This window comes from Muscardinus avellanarius (assembly GCF_963383645.1).
Source record: "Muscardinus avellanarius genome assembly, chromosome: 2".
In the NCBI taxonomy this organism is placed as follows: Eukaryota; Metazoa; Chordata; class Mammalia; order Rodentia; family Gliridae; genus Muscardinus; species Muscardinus avellanarius.
In genome coordinates, this window is record NC_137787.1 from 200,463,771 (window position 1) to 200,480,434 (window position 16,664).

Consider the following 16,664-nt stretch of genomic DNA (forward strand, 5'->3'; position numbering starts at 1 on the left):
GTGCAGCCCTCCCGAGGGCCCAAGCTCCGTCAACTGACCCGGCCAGCCAAACATGGACAGGAGGACGAAGACCCAAGACCAGGCAGAGCACTGTTCCTTCAGTGGTTGGGATGTGGCTCCATGGTGGCAGAGGAGGGGAAGGGGTGGCGAGGTCCTGGGCTTCCAGGCCAGGGCAGACACCCTGACCTCCAACAGACCAGCCCAGCCTCCCAAGGCAGGGTGGGCACCCCGTGGGCTTGCGGTCAGGCAGGGAGGGAGGCCGCAGGGACCTGGCAGGTGGTGAGCAGGGACTGAGCCAGGGGCCACACTGGCAGGACTGCAGCAGGGTCAGAGCTGAGGAGGGAGCATTGGGGGGTGGCAGGGGGGTTGCCTGCCACTGCCTGTCTCTGAGCTGTCTGGTGGAGGGGTCCCAGTCAAACAGAGCGAGCCCCACACTGGTGCCAAAGGGCCGAAGACCAGGGGCGGGCAGGCTTAGGACATCGACTGGGTCACAGTGCAGTAGGAGTGAGGATGGAGGGGCCACGGACGGTAGGAGGTGGTGGTGCCCCAGGGATGCCATCCCCGGGGATGCCCCAAGCCAAGGTCTTGAACACACAGCAATTCTAAGCCACAGTGACATCCAGGAGGTGTCCAAGCCGGTGGTGGCTGATAGCAGAGCCATAAAGGCAACAAGACCAGAAACCCAGCCTTTCACAGGTACCTAAAGGCAGCGTGGCTCACAGCGCTGTACCCGGCGTGAAGCGGCCCTGGCTGCATCTCCTAGAACATTCTGGATGTGAAGTCAGGTGGGGCGTGAACATGTCACCAGCAGAGGGGTTCGTAAACGCTGCACCTGGCATGAAGGACCAGCTGACAGGGAGGGAGACAGGGCCCCACCCTCTCGCAGGAAGTGTTTCCCTCTGGAGAGCCCAGAGGTCCCACGCCACTGCAGAGGCCTGTGCTGCTGGGAGGAAGGGGCAGAGAAGGCACAGCCCTGTCCACACTCTGGCCTTTTATCTCAGGAGCCTGCGCCGTATTCCCAGGCAGACAGACCCAAGAAGCCAAGAACAGCCAGCTTCCAAAACAGCTGTGTTAGCAAAGGGCCACGGCAAAGCACCCCACGAAATGTCACTGCCCAGGAGCACCCGCAGTCCTGGACGGGCTCTGTTCAAGGCTGCTTGGTGCTGTGATTAATTGCGAAAGTGTTCAGTCAGAGGAGGAGCCGAAGGACCCTTGCAGGATCACAGGCGGTCTCCGTCTGCTGATGGACACTTCCAGAAGGAAGCAAGGCCAGCTTGGCCCTTGTTAACTGGGCTTAGGCCGCAGCTCTTGCCCTCCACGAGGGAATGGAGCGCCTGTCAGCGCAGAGGCGGCTGCAGTTAAGGCCAACTGACTTGATTTGCATCCTATGTTAATATTCAAATTTCATTACTCAATGAAATTAAACCTTTATATACATCAGCACCAAGATTAATTAAATTACTCTGGTTACAAAATGGTAGGCAGTTCCCCCGGCCACTGTCCACCCTAGCAGGACCCAAGGCCATGAGATTCAGCATTCTGATACTTCTGTCTACCCCTCCTCTCTCTCCAGGTTGTGTTGGAGGCCCCAGGGGATCGCCTGGCCGGCCCGGCCCTCCAGGCCCCCCAGGTAAGGTGCTGCAGGAAGATGGAGGTGTCCTCAGCTTCTGTTGCCCCCCCACCCCTGCACACCTGCCCACCCTGGACCCTGAACCTTCCACTGGCTGTAGTCACCTGCTGGGAAGCCAGCTCATCTGTGCTGTGGGAGGAGTGTGGTGGCGGACACTGAGCTCAACCCCAGGCTGGAGGGGAAACTGCCTCAGAGAACCCAGCCTCATGTACGGCCCCATCAGGCACCCGAGAGGGTGGCTCCTTGAGCCCATGAGCTGCTGGGAAGGACATGCCCAGCCCTGTTGCTCCCAGCTTCAGAGTTGACCTCGCTGGCCCGTGGCAGTGGGACCACACCCATCTGTCCTTGGGGCTGATGTGAGCACTGCTTTCTTTGTGTGTTTAGGCACCAAAGGCCTCCCAGGGATGCCAGGATTCTCAGGAGCTGACGGCACCCCAGGCCTGAAGGGCTTCCCCGGAGACCCAGGGCGGGAGGGAATCCCAGGACCCCCAGGTAAGTCTTGGGAAGGCCTGTGTATCAGGGCCTCCCCAGCTCCGTTATCTTCCAGCATGTCGAAGCTGCTTTGACACATACTGCATGCCAACTGATGTCCTGTTGCTGAGAGATTAAAGCTTTACTTTTTCATCACTAATACTAATAATTCATCACTGGGTTTGTGCATATCTATATACCTATAGATCCTGCACCAGAAAAGGAAAGAGGTGTCCTCTAATAGTAAGCATTCTAATGCTTACTATTATTATTCCTTTCCTGAGAGGGTCTACTCGCCTCTCCAGGCCCCAGCTGCTCTGGGTAAACACTTCAAACCATTCCGTCTACATTTGACACAGCAAAGGAACTGGAAGCTATTTAGCGGTTAAGAGAGCTGAAGACATGGAGGAGAAGGGTGTGTTTCCAGTGGTGGGTGGTGGGAAAGAGCAGGGATGCTTCCCCTGTGTCCACATCCCCGGGTACAACTCCGTGCTCCGGACCCCAGTGTCCACTGTGGCTGTGACGCCAGGGGGCGAGTGGGCACAGTCGCTCCAATTGGTTGCAGAGCACAGATTCTGGAATGTTTAGATGAACTCTGCAACTCCGTGAGGCCAACTTGCCGCCCAGCCTATGCTGTCCTTCCACGGGTTCCTGGCTCATTATTCTCTTAGCCTCTACTGCGGTCAGTTTCGCAATCTAACCTGTGAAACATGGAGACTCTCTCTTTGCTAAAAGTCCCTCCTTATTGCAATGCAGCCTGGCTTCCAGCAAGCTTTCATGGGCTGCATCCTTGAGCCACACGGTCTACTTCCAAACCACACGTGTGCTCGGCGTGGTGGCGCACGCTTGCAATCCCAGTACTTGGGAGGCTGACACAGGAGGATCGCAGGTTCATAACCAGCCTCAGCTGCATAGTGAGGTCCTCTGCAACTTAGTGAAGTCCCATTTCAAAATAAATAATAAAAATAGAGCTCAGAGGTAGAATGCCCCCTGGGTTCAATCCCCAGTACCACAATAAATAAATAACATCTACTGGGCATGGTGGTACAAGCCTGTAATCCCAGTACTTGGGAGGCTGACACAGGAAGATCACAGGTTCAAGGCCAGCCTCGGCAATTTAGTGAGACACTCAGCAACTTCACAAGACTCTGTTTCAAAAATGATGGTGATGATGATGATGATGATGATGTAGGCTGGCGTGTAGCTCAGAGGTAGAACGCCGCCATGGCCATCTTCAAAGCACAGCTCCACCTCCAAGGCTTCCCTGCCCCTGCGTGCAGAGCTGAGGTCACGAGCCCTCGGAAGCCTGGGCTCTGCACACTAGGGTTCAGCCCTCGGAGCCCAGCTGAGGGCAGACAGGAGCGCTTCGTGCAGAGAGCCTTTGACCCAGTGGCCCCAAGGAGAGGCCAGGGGCTGCTGTCCCTCCAGTGAAGTGCGGGTCGTGCAGCCTTCACGGTAAACGCACCGAGGAGCACCGATTCCCCCGGAGATTTCCAAGCTGACCGCCCGGGCTTTCCTACCAGGGCGGCGGGACGTCAGTGCCGATGCCCCGGGTGCCCCCACCTCCTGGACGTCTCCAACCTGCGACTGCCTTCCTTGCCCGCCCTCAGCCTGGAAGGCTTATCTGCAAACCCTGGGCGTCTGTGAACCCTGCAGACTGTGTGAGGAGCAGCCAGCTCCAGAGCCTGTCCACGGGCTGAGTTTTGGCTGGGCAAGTGGTGGAGAGAAACAGAGAGACCTAAGGGACACTGCGGGAAGTGCAGGCTCAAAATGGGCGGCCGGCAGGAGTGTGCACTGCGGGGACCCGGGGCCGCTGGCCAGCCCTGCCCTTTCCGGTCTCTTTCCAGCAGTACCACGCGGCCATGCTGACCTGTGGCTGTGCTCCTGTTTCCTTTCAGGGTTCATGGGACCTCGAGGATCCAAGGGCGCCATGGGCCTCCCGGGCCCAGATGGACTCCCAGGCCCCATCGGCCTGCCAGGGCCCGCCGGGCCTCCCGGAGACAGGGGCCTTCCAGGAGAAGTCTTGGGGGCACAGCCCGGGCCCCGGGGAGATGCTGGACTGCCCGGACACCCCGGGATGAAAGGTCTTCCAGGGGAGAGAGGCCCCCCGGGGTTCAGAGGTGAGTCGCAGGGCAGGGTTCTGAAGTCCCTCCTGGAGGACTTGGGGAAGCACCCGCACCTGTGCTACTGCCTCGCTCTGTCCTCCCCGGCCGGCCCCCGCTCGCCTGCAGGGTTGACAGTGCCGTGCTGGCCTTCTCTAGCCAGGGAGCCCGGCCCTGAGACCTCTTGCAGGGGTGGAGCCACACACACTCTGTGTGTGGAAGCTGCCTGAACTCACGGGTTTCTCAGCAAAACGTACAGCTGGTGTGAAGACGACGGGCCAGGCCTGTGTAGCAAGGTCATGGGGGCGATAGGAATACTTCAGAATGTCATTTAAAGTGTCCTGATGGTCTTCACACTGTTATCAGTGTGTGCAGCAAAGTAGAAAGGCTCTGTGTTCCGTGCATGAACAGGCACCAGACGGCCTCGAGTACCCAGCTTAGTAAAGCCCCGAGCTCCCGAGCCCAGCTTGAACGAAGGATTGCACCACTGAACAGCCTGTCTTCGCACGGGGAGCCAGACGCCCCGGGGCTGAAATCCACCATCTGGTGTTCCACACCGGAAGTGAGACCGGGCTGGCCGTGGGGACGGGCAGACAGCAGCGAGCCTTCCTGGCTCTGCTGCACAGTCGCAGCCCGCAGCCCTCACGGGACAGCAGAGTGGACTCGGGTCTCTGCGGGGAGGGGAGGGGAGCCCAGGAGCATGGCACACTGTCAGATGGGTCTGTCAGTGTCCTCGTGAGTCCTGAAGGGGGTGCAACGGCACGGGGATTCAGCCACAGTAAGACTGGTCAGCCTCGGCTTGGGGTCATGGTGCGCGCCAAGAGGGGCTGGGTGAGGCGGAGGGAGGAGGGAGGCCAGCGACCCTGGGACAGTCCTCGAGCCCGAGCCCGTGGCCTCGGTGCTGGCTCTGACTGCACACGTCTTGGCTCACCCACATTCTCCCCGTCACTGGGTTTTAGTTAACTTGTGCTCTGGACCTCCATTCTTGGGGGACAGAAGTTTCAGGGGGTCCTGACAACCTATCGGAACTCCTCAGCCCGCAGCCCACCCATCTACCTTCCCTGGCTCCTCGCGTCCACAAGCAGTTCTGGCTCTCCCCAAACTGCTCCCTCTAAAGATAGAAAACCAAACAAAAGTGGTACCCGGGGGAGCGCCAGAACACACATCACACATCTCAGGGAACCTCCACTGCAGACTTCCTGCGGGCCACCCCTGCCCTGCTCCTGCCCCCTTCCAGGCCCACCCTGGCACAGCCACGCCGCGGGGCCCTGGCCCTCCCTGCGGCTCCTCCACCGGAGGGCTGGCTGCGAGTTGGAAGAGAGGGGCAGGAGGGCATGTCTGGGCTGGCACTATGGCACTACCTGGATGTGACTGTTACGCACCCAGAAAGGAAGGAGAGCCAGGCGTGGTGGCACATGTTTGTGATCCCAGCATTTGAGAGGCTGACACAGGAGGGTCGTGGGTCGCCACCAGCCTCAGCTACTATTTAGTGAGACCCTGTTTCAAAACAAAGAATAAAAACTAGGGCCGGGGATATAGCTCAAAGGTAGAATGCCCCGTTTTCATCCCCAATACCAAAAAAAGAAGAAAGAGAAAATGGCCTGAATAAAAGGCGGTCCAGAGGGTTCGTGTTAAAAATAATAATAATATCTAAAAAAGAGCTGAGTGCGGTGGCCCACACTTGTAATCCCAGTACTTGGGAGGCTGAGACGGGAAGATCGCAGGCTTGTGGCCAGCCTCAGCAACTTAGTGAGACCCTGTTTCAATATAAAGAATAGAAATAGGGCTGGTGATGTAGCCCAAAGTTAGAAAGCCCCTGGGTTCAATCATCAGTACTGAAAAAAAAAGAAGCACTCGTCATAATCAGAAGCAGGTGGGCTAACAGAGCCGTGCAGCAGTCCCGCCGGCACGGGCGCCAGTGCTCTGGCTCTGCCTCACACGAGGCTCCAGGCCGGCACAGATAAATTGGTGCAGTTGTAAAGTTAGTGCAGTGTGTTGGGCTTTTGTTTTGTTTTGTCTTGGTGCTGGGTATTGAACCCAGGCCATCCTACCTCTGAGCTACATCCCCAGCCCATATTTTTGTTTTTGTTTTTATTTTTAAACAGGATCATGCTTGATTGATGAAAGTCCCACTGTTTGCTGAGGCTATCCTCAAACCTGTGATCCTTCTGTCTCAGTCTCCAAGTACTGGAATTACAAGCGTGCACCACCACACCCGGCTGTAATATGTTTTTTAAAATATTAAATTAGCGTTGGCTTTGGGACCGGGCATGGTGGGGCACGCTTGTAATCCCCACGCTTGGGAGGCGGAGACAGGAGGATCGCACAGGTTCGGAGCCAGCTGTGCTGGCTTAAGAGACCCTGTTTCCAAAAATAAAAAAGTATAAAATAGGTGTGGAAGTGTAGCATGGAGGTAGAAGGGCTTCCAGGAACCCCAGTACCACCAAAAAAAAAAAAAAAAAAAAAAATTAGTATTGGCCTTGGACTACCCGGTGAATTTCCGGGGCGCCATCCTGAGAATACCGCCTGCACGTGGGCGTGGGTGTGTGTCCCAGAACGCCCCAGGCTGTCCTCACAGTCCTGCCTGTGAGAGCGAAAGCGGGGTGAAATCCGTAACACGGGAGGCCTCGGCGTGCGGTCGGTTAGGTGTTGGCAAAGGTGCTTTCAAATGCGGCACCGTGCCGAAAGCATGCTGTTGAGGAAGCCGAGCTGGACCGGAGCTGTGTTTATGGGGATCTCAGCTCTGCCGGTATCCCCTGCTTGGCGTACTCTAAGGAACAAGCAAGAGGAAACGGGCCAAAACGCCAGTCCCTGTCTCGGTGACAGTCTTGGTTACTTTGGTGTTGTCCTTATACTTCTCCATATTTTTATCCAGATGTTCCGCAGCGTGGACAAGTAACTATTATGTTGATGGCTGAGTCTGAGGAGCTGGCTGGTTGGGGTGGTGGACAGGGTATGGGTCTCATGGCCCTCGTTTCTGACCCCTGCAGGAAGCCAAGGGATGCCCGGAATGCCAGGGCTGAAGGGGCAGCTGGGCTTCCCGGGCCCCTCGGGCCAGCAGGGACTGCCCGGGCCCCCGGGCCAACATGGATTTCCAGGAGCTCCTGGCCGAGAGGGACCCTTGGGGCTGCCTGGCGCCACAGGCCTCGGAGGTAAGACGCCAGGACTCCAGGAAGGGGTGGGGTCCTCGGTGGTACTGACGGCCAAACTAGAACTGCTGTCCCCGGAGAGCTCTCACACTGTGTCCCAAGGAACCCCGAAGGCCACAAGGGGTTCCAAACATAGGACTTGTGCTTCACCAAAGAGAACTGACGCAGCCAGAGAACCCAGCTCGTCCTTTGTACCCACTGTACGTGTTGGGGGATCTAGGTAAGATTTCATTAGGGAGAGAAATCCCCACAGCGAGGGCTCAAACCCACTACTCTGATTTGAAGATGAGACATCGTGGGAGGCCCTGAGGAAGTCAGAGGCAAAGGCCTCCGGCGGGCACCACCAGGGCGGGCGCCTGCTGCAGGCCCCAGGGCCATTGAGCTCCAGGGTGGCTGTGCTGGCCCCCAGGCCTCTGCATTTCACGGACCAGTAAATGTTATTGAATGATTATTTATTTATTATTTTATGGCACTGGGGGTTAAACCCAGGGATGTTCTACCTCTGAGCTACACCCCCAGTCCTATTTTATTTTTATTTGAAAAACAGAATCTCACTACGTTGCAGAGGCCCTAAGTTGCTGGGGCTGGCCACGCACCTGCGATCCTCCTATCTCGGCCTCCCTAGTACTGGGATTACAAGCGGGCACCACCTTGCCCAGCTTTTATTTCTTTTTTCGAGATGGGGGTCTTCCTCTGTTCCCTAGGCGGGTGTTATGCCCCTGGACTCAAGCCATCCCCACAGGAAGACAGGAGCAGCCAGCAGGGGACCTCTCCCAGGAATTCAGCACTAGATGGCTCTGCCTGGCCCCGGGCTGGCAGCACCCCTCCCGCTCACTACCCCTCAACTGTGGTTTGGCACACGGGCTCACCTCCTACGGTCAGCCTCCAGCCTTAGGGTGACAGCCTCCAGGAAGGCCAGCCCTGTGGGTCTCCACATGCTGGGTCCACTATGGAAGCTCACCTCGGCAGTCTCGGGTTTTTATTTCCCTACCAAGAAGTCTTTCTTACTGAATAAAGTGTCATGGGTGCCTTAAAAGCATCATATGAAAGCAGGGCATGGTGGCGCACACTTGAAATCCCAGCATTCCAGAGGCTGAGACTGGAGGGTCACAGTTTGTGGACAGCCTCCGCTACTTAGTGAGGCCCTTTGCAATTCAGTGAGACCCTGTTTCAAAAATAAAAAAAGACTAGCCGGGCGTGGTGGCACACGCTTGTAATCCCCGCGCTTGGGAGGCAGAGACAGGAGGATCGCGCAGGTTAAGCCAGCCGTTCGTGCTGGTTTAGGAGACCCTGTTTCCAAATAAAAATGTAAAAATAGGTCTGGGAGTGTAGCCCGGAGGTAGAAGGGCTTCCAGGAACCCCAGTACCACCAAAAAATAAATAAATAAATAAAAATAAAAATAAAAAAGACTAAAAAATAGGGCTGGTGTGGTGTAGCTCAGAGGTAAAATGCTCCTGGGTTCTATCCCCGGTACTGAAGAGAAAAAAAATCCTCATATGAGAGGTTGTCTCTGTCTCCTCTGACCCCCTTTACTCTTTCCAACAGGTCTGCCGGGAGACAGGGGAGACCCTGGTGACACAGGTGTGCCTGGTCCCGTGGGCATGAAAGGCCTCTCTGGGGACAGAGGCAATGCCGGCTTCTCGGGCGAGCGAGGACCCCCAGGAAGCCCTGGATTTAAAGGAATGGCCGGGATGCCAGGTGTCCCTGGGCAAAAAGGTAAGTGTGGGGTCCCCTTGCAGGAGCATGAGATTGGCCGCACCCAGTCGAGGCAGGTGTCCTGGGACCCAGCTCGCGAGAGGGATGCTAGCCTGGCACAACTGTGGATCTGAAGCCACAGGACCCCGCAAAAACAGGCTGGGACTGGTCCCTCGGGGGACCGGTGTGCCCCAGAATGACACCAGAAAAGGCTGCTGGTGCCTGACACCAGGGTCTTCAGAGCACAGGGCAGGTCGCTGGGTCCTGTGCAGTCAGGAAGCTGGGTTCAGAGCAGGGACCACCTGACCTTTATTAACACCCAGCCACAGAGATCGCTTCCTTCACACACGCTGAGGCCGGTCTCCAGTGGAGCCCTCCCTTTGGCTTGTGTTGCTGGAGACACACTGACACCTTCCCGGGGTCCTCGGCAGGACTCCGCGCTGGCCACAGTGCTGAGGCCACATGTGTGTCTGGTGCCCTTACAATTCCCTCTAATGCCTGGGCGGCTGCTCCAGCTCCCCACAGGCCTGTGCCCATCTTCCCCTGTCCTGCATGACTGTTGCCCACCATGTCCTGTCTGCAGACACACGGACTCTAAAGCACTCTGCTCAAAGGACGAGGCTCCTACAGCGGTGCCCCGGGCATCCCCGATTGGGGTCAGGGGTCTTGGCATCTTCCCAGTCTTCCCACCGTGTTGTTGCGTGAGATGGAAGCTCGCTGTGCCTGGTCCTGCCTAACCACCGCTTCTCCCTTTTTTTCCAAAGGGGAGAGAGGTTCTCCTGGGATGGACGGCTTCCAAGGCATGCTCGGGCTCAAAGGCAGACCCGGGATCCCGGGAATCAAAGGAGAGGCAGGATTTTTTGGAGTTCCTGGCCTGAAGGGCCTGGCTGGCGAGCCAGGTGTTAAAGGTATGCCCCTCTCCATCCTCCTCAGGTGGCTGACACTTCGTGGTGGTGTCTCACTGCTCAGAGGGGGTCTCTGAAAGCCCACTGAACTCAGGAACCCTCTTGCTAGAGGAAATGAACAAAAACTAGATGCCTTCATCCTGCTTTGGCACAATGACAATCCTCACCATCAGGGCAATCCTCACCAAGTGAAACTCAACAAAGACAGCAGCAAGCCAGGCGCGTGCACACACACACCTGCAGTCCTAGGACTTGGGAGGCTGAGGTTGCAGCCAGCCGTAGCAACTGAGTGAGGCCCTGCTTCAAAATAAGAAATAAAATAGAGCTGGGGTTATAGCTCAGAGGAAGAATACCCCTGCGTTCAACCCCCAGTAACACATACACACACACACACACACACACACACACACACACACACTAATTAATAACATTAGCAGTGAGAATCAAAAATGCAGTGGGACACCGGGCGTGGTGGCGCACGCTTGTAATCCCCGCGCTTGGGAAGCAGAGACAGGAGGACCACGCTGGTTCGAAGCCAGCCGCTCTGGCTCAAGAGACCCCGTTTCCAAATAAAATATAAAATAGGTCTGGGAGTGCAGCTTGGAGGTAGAAGAGTTTCCAGGAACCCCAGTACCACAAAAAAAAAAAAAAAAAAAACAGTGGGACATGCCTGTAATCCCAGCAGAACTTGGGAGACTGAGACTGGAGTATCACAGGTTTGAGGACAGCCTCAGAAATGTAGCAAGACTTTGTCTCAAAAAGAAAAAAAGAAATAAAAGGAGTGCTAAGCCGTAGAATTTCCACCATGCTCGTGCCCTGGTAAGCTTGAGGAGGAAAAGCCAGGGCACTAAGGGGAAAGACATTCCAGCAGGCGTGGTGGTGCCGCCTGTGATCCCAGAACTTGGGAGGTTGAGACAGGAGGATGGCAAGTTTGAGGACAGCCTCAGAGAGGCAGTGAGACTCAGCAACCTGTCAAGACCCTATTTCAAAATATAAACAAAAAGGGCTGGGGGTGTATCTTGGAGATAGACCATCCCTGGGTTGAATCCCCAGCACGAAGGAAGGGCGAGAAGGCAGAGGGAATCCACAAGAGGAGGTCCCTTGGCGAAGGAGCACACGGCGTCCTAGGAGGAAGGATGGGCGCTACGCCAGACGCCTGTGGTCCATAGAGAGGCTGCTCCCAGCCAGCCCGATGGCATCACAGGACCCCGCAGAGGCCCTTCGTCCCCGGGCCTCCTTGCTAGCGTGCCACGTCCTCGTCATCTCTGTTCTGAACTAACCACGGTGACCCCGAAAGCGCCATGGCCCCCAGCGAGCGTTGGAAGGGTGCAGAGGAACAGAGCCCTTGGGCACGACTGGCAGGGTGGGAAGTGGCCGTCCAGAGGGGACACGGTTTGGAAACATATTAAAAAGTTAAACATGGAGTTTCCTGGAAATTCTACCCCTCAGTTAAAAAACAAAAGTAAGTGAAAGCAAATGTCCAGGCAAAAATCTGAACATCAGTACTCAGAGCGGTGTTATTTATAACAGGCAAGCGAAAACCACCTAAATATCCGTCCCCCGGGAATAGACAAATAAGACATGGTGTGGCCACACAGCGGGACACGCAGCAATAAAACACGTGTTCGAGATTCAGTGTGGGCGAGCCTCGAACACGTGGAACCACGCACGGTTCCATCCACCTAAGACACCCGGAGTAGGCACTCCACGGACGCAAGGAATGCACTCGTGGGTCCCCAGGGCTGGAGAACAGAGGCAGCCGGGCTAGCTGCCGAGGGCCACGGGGCTTCATTTCTGAGAACGTGTTCTCGTGTTGAGTTGTGGTGATGGCTGTACAAGTCCGTGCATACCCTAGAAACCATGTGATTATTCTCGAGAAAGGAGTATGGTGTAAGTTATCCATCAGTGGACTCAATTAAACCAGAACTGTGACCGCCCTGGGTCTCACACGGCTTTCTCTTGGCGTCCTGGGACTCCTCGAGCCCCTGGTGGTCTGTCCCCATACTGGACAGCAAGCACCCAGAAGGCAGCTTCAGTTTATGCTTTGCTGTTGGTGTTGCTATTGTTTGTTTGGGAATTATTGTTTGTTTTGTTTCATTTTGGGGTTTTGTTTTTGCAGTACTAGGGGTAGAACCCAGGGGCATTCTACCGCTGAGCTACACCCCCCAGCCCTATTTTTTTTTAGTCTTTTTTTTTTTTTGAAACAGGATCTCACTGAGTTGAGAAGGGCCTCGCTAAGTAACTGAGTCCACAAACCACAATCCTCTGATCTCCGCCTCCCAAATGCTGGGATTACAAGCATGCGCCACCTCATCCAGCCTTGGGTTTTTGTGTTTTGTGTGTATGTGTGTGTGTATGTCTGGTACTGGGAATTGGACTCAGGGGCATTCTACCTGCTAGCTATGCCCCCAGCCGTATTTTATTTTTTACACTGAAACAGACTCTCACTAAGTTACTAAGGCTGGCTTCACACCTCCGATCCTTCCATCTCAGTCTCCCACATACTGAGATTACAGGCATGTACCACTATACCCAACTTCAATTTGAGTTTTGTTGTTATTTAGGGTTTTTTGCTTTTGTTGTTGTTATTGTTTTGTTTTGAGTGCTGGAGATTGAACGTGGGGCATTCTACCTCTGAACTACCCCCTAGCCCTTTTTTATATTGAAACAGAATCTTGCTAAATTCCTGAGGTTGGCCTCAAACCTGTGATCCTCCTGTCTCAACTTTCTGAGTACTGAGATTACAGGTATGTGTGCCACCACACCCACTTCCAATTTATGTTTTTGATCCCTCTGCATACAGCCATTTATACTCGATACATGTTTGATGGCGGGAGCGATTCGTTTCCTTTGGTCCATCTTGCTCCCCAGTGGCCTTGTGAGTGCAGGGAAGGCGGCGCTTCCTGGACACCTGCGCAAGCCTCCTGCTGTAATGGAGGGTGGTCACTGCCAGTCTCATCAGAAGTACTGCTCTCAGGAACTACTACAGGGGCTGTCGCCTGCACTGGCTCCCTCCATTGCCCACTGGCTCATCCCGGAGTCTCCTGGCCACTGCTGGAGGGGCCAGCAGACGCTGCGGGACCTTCTCCACCATTGTGGCCTCTTCTGTTCTCTTCCAGGCAGCCGTGGAGACCCCGGTCCCCCAGGACCGCCTCCTGTCATCCTGCCAGGGATGAAGGACATTAAAGGAGAGAAAGGAGATGAAGGGCCGATGGGCCTGAAAGGGTACTTGGGCTTGAAAGGTGAGGCACTGTCACCGGCCGGCCCGCCCCGTCTCTGCCGTCCGCTCTCCTGAGCTGCCCCCGCACTCCCACAGGCGGGTCCTGTGGTTTCTGTCTCCTGCGCCATCCTGTCTCAAGATTCGTAGCACCTCAGACTGCAAGATGCCGCAGGCTGCAGAATCACACTTGTGGGGAGGGTGGGCGCACATGGTCTCCTCACCAGGGCGTCACACCGGAGTCTTCCCGCAGGTATCCAAGGAATGCCGGGGATCCCCGGGCAGGCAGGCGTCCCAGGGTCACCTGGGAGGCCCGGCTACATCAAAGGAGTCAAAGGAGACATCGGAGTCCCCGGAATACCCGGCTTGCCAGGATTCCCTGGAGTGTCCGGCCCCCCTGGGATCATAGGATTCCCAGGGTTCACAGGCAGCCGGGTGAGTGGACGCCTGCCCAGCTCACTCTGGGAGCTCTTCCTGCGTCGGTCCTGCCTGCGCTGGGGCACAGTGACCACCTCTCGGGCTGTTCTGGGACCTCAGGCCAGATCAAGGCGAGACCGCGTGTGTATGCTATGGTGGTGTCCTGAGTGTCCCCTCCGTGGCTGCTGCCCCTTTCCTGAGCTCTCAGTGGATGGAGCGTGGTGTCTGCACTTTGTGTGGGGCACTGAAAGGATGGAGTTTGAATTCCAGATACCAGAGCTCTAACCCGAGCACAGAGGTAGCGTCCGGCCTGAGAGCCTGTCCCGGGGCCAAATGGGGAAAGTGGGGCGGCACCTCTGCCTTCGCTCAGCCGGCGTCTTCAGAACATGGCTGGGGCCACTCTGAGACAGGAGGTCTTGCCTCGTACACTGCCTCCTCGCCTCGGGAAGACGCCCCAGCCACCCCACAGTTCTGCTGCCTGCGGCTGGACGGTGCCCGAGGCCCAGCAGCATGGCCTCCATCAGTTACCTTTTCTGGAATTCTGGTTTTATGGCCTCATTTCACGGTCCTGGGCCCTTGCGGTCTTCATGACTGTGATCAGCACGGGGTGGGGGACCAGGTGCGGCTGCCTTGTGGGGAGCCTTTAGCACTATCCCTGGCTGCCCTGGATACAAAGAAGAGATGTTCCTGTCCCTCAGACACACCGTGACGGGCTCACGGCACCTCTGTTCAAAACAGCCCGATAGGAACAGCCGGCTCACTGTCCATCCAGAGGACAAAGGATGAATACACGTGCAAGCTCAGACGGTGCGCTGCTCACGGCAGTAAGACTGCTGAGGAAACCCTGCATGACTACATTTCACAGACTTTGTTCCACACAAAATACACCAGACGCAGGAAAGCCTAGGACGGAGCCTCATGCTGTGAGCGCACGCAGTGACGGCCCGCAGGGCGGCCAGGCAGGAGAGCGGCCCTTGGGTGGCTTTGGCAAGGGCCTTTGCAGAGTGCTGGAATGTTCTGTGTCTCTATGAGCGGCACCTGCCTCCCGGCTGCTGAGCTGTGCACTTCATATATAAGTTAGCCTCCGTAGAGAGGCATCCGGCTGTCGTCCCTCTCCCTCCAGTGCTGCGAACACAGACCTAGAGGCGCAGCCTGAGCCATGCGAGGTCGTGGTGTGGTTGCTGCAGATCAAAGTCCGTGTCACCCTACCTTAGGGGCCAGGGGCACCGAGGTGGACCAGGACTCCCACGGCCGCTGTGGGGACCAGGCCACGGAGGGAGGGAAAGTGTGGCCCCCACAAGGTCACGGAGTGGGACAGGCATTGCCTCAGTCCCGCTGTGAGCAACCGGCATGAAGATGGGGGTGCACAGCCACCTGGAAACCAGAGTCCTCCACCACACTCACAGCCCAGGGCCCTGCTCTGCTGGGTGGGCACTGAGCCAGTCACCTGACCTCCCGTGCCAAGTCCCCCACTGAACAGAAAGGAAGCAGCAGCCACGGGAGGTCTTGCAATGGGAGCCAAGGTGCTGCCCGCGCAGAGCCTGGCAGTCACCCTGTGGGCAGCACCGCTGCGGAGTGTCACGTGGGCACGACAGACCGCACCGGCGACGTCCCTAATTTCAACAAAGCGGTCAGCCTTGTTTTTTTTTTTTTCACCTCATAGTCTGATCAGAACAGGTCAGCAAAGCTCCTACCATGTTGTGCTGAAAACCCTTAGGTGTTTTTAACAAAACGGCAGGTCGCGAGCCTTGAGAGTTCCTTTAACATACAGAATCAATTACTAACCCTCTAAAACAACAGCCTCTGATCTGCTTCCCGCTTGTCTTTGCCCAGGGTGCCAAGGGAGCTCCGGGGAGAGCAGGGCTTTACGGCGAGGTTGGCCCCACCGGAGACTTCGGTGAGTGTCGCTCAGACAGTGCAAACGGGGTGCCTGGGGACGTGAGGTGATGTCAGATCCGCAGATACTGCTGCTCATTGAAGGCGGCAGATCCTGTGAGGTCAGCGCTGACCGCCTCCCGTGGAGACCCTCTCTTCACCGGCTCCTCTGCATGTCGCAGGTGACATCGGGGACACTGTAGACTTGCCAGGAAGCCCGGGCCTGAAGGGAGAACGCGGCATCGCCGGGACCCCAGGTATGCAAGTTCCCTTCACGTCTCCACGTTCACCAATGGCTGAGCTCGCCTCTGGGCCCGGCCTGCCACATGTTCAACATTCACTGAGAACCCTAAAGAACTTCAGCGCGAATGGTGGCGGTCGGCAAGCCCCAGGAGCAAGGAAGACTCTTTCTCAATTAAATGAATTCGGAAGACCAGCTCAGGGGAGCTCTCCCATGGCTCTCTGAACCGCACTCCACCGCGGGGGTGGAGTGCAGCCCCCGCACCAACTCAGAAACCACGCTAGGAGCCCGGCATGGCCATGCACACCTGTGATCCTAGTCCTGGGAGGCTGAGGCAGGGGGACCACAGGGTGGAGACCACACACAGTGACTAGGCAAGACCCTGCTTCAAAATAAAAGGGGCTGAGAGTTGCTTAGAGGTAGAACGCCCCTGGGCTTGACCTGGTGCAGAAGGAGGAGGAGGTTAGGAAAATACCGGCTAGACCTTGGGCTGCAGCTTCGCAGGGTCTAGGGCCGGGCGGGATTCAGACCCCTCTCCTGAGTGAGACAAAAGAAAGCTGTGCTAATATGCTCAAGGGTCTGAAGTCCAGCCTGAGAATGCCTGCCCGTGACCATAGCCCAGGGCCACGACCACGGCTCCCTTCTAGAGCCTGTCTCGGGGTCCGCACACTGCTGGCGTTGCCTGGAGCCCTGAGCCTTTCTGGTGGGAAGGGGGAAGCTGCCTGCCCCTGTGTCTGGCCAGCGAGGGAGCCGGCAGAGCTCCCCATCCAGAGTAGGTCCAGACGGAGGAAAATGTCCAGCCCGACGCGGGACCCGAGCCCGTGGGGCCCGGCCACTGGGTTCAGGTGGGATGGTGGGAATGGTTTGTGGAGAAACACTCTGTAGGTTCATGGAGGTTGGGAACAGGCTTTTAAAAGGCTAAACACGTTAATAGAAAACAAGCAGAATTCTTACGAGGTTT

General features: G+C 56.6%; 1 protein-coding gene across 1 annotated transcript in view; it reads left to right on the forward strand.

The window, feature by feature from the left end:
• The window catches only part of COL4A2 (collagen type IV alpha 2 chain), a gene marked incomplete at both ends in the record, with an annotated part of 160,090 nt that overhangs the window by 131,250 nt on the left and 12,176 nt on the right, over positions 1–16,664 (forward strand). The window contains 10 exons of the mRNA XM_080689505.1: positions 1,574–1,630; positions 2,015–2,122; positions 4,000–4,221; positions 7,194–7,355; positions 8,899–9,069; positions 9,813–9,956; positions 13,073–13,195; positions 13,424–13,605; positions 15,421–15,484; positions 15,645–15,719. Coding sequence (XP_080545631.1) covers positions 1,574–1,630; positions 2,015–2,122; positions 4,000–4,221; positions 7,194–7,355; positions 8,899–9,069; positions 9,813–9,956; positions 13,073–13,195; positions 13,424–13,605; positions 15,421–15,484; positions 15,645–15,719 — 1,308 coding nt within the window. The remainder of the gene's footprint in view (positions 1–1,573; positions 1,631–2,014; positions 2,123–3,999; positions 4,222–7,193; positions 7,356–8,898; positions 9,070–9,812; positions 9,957–13,072; positions 13,196–13,423; positions 13,606–15,420; positions 15,485–15,644; positions 15,720–16,664) is intronic.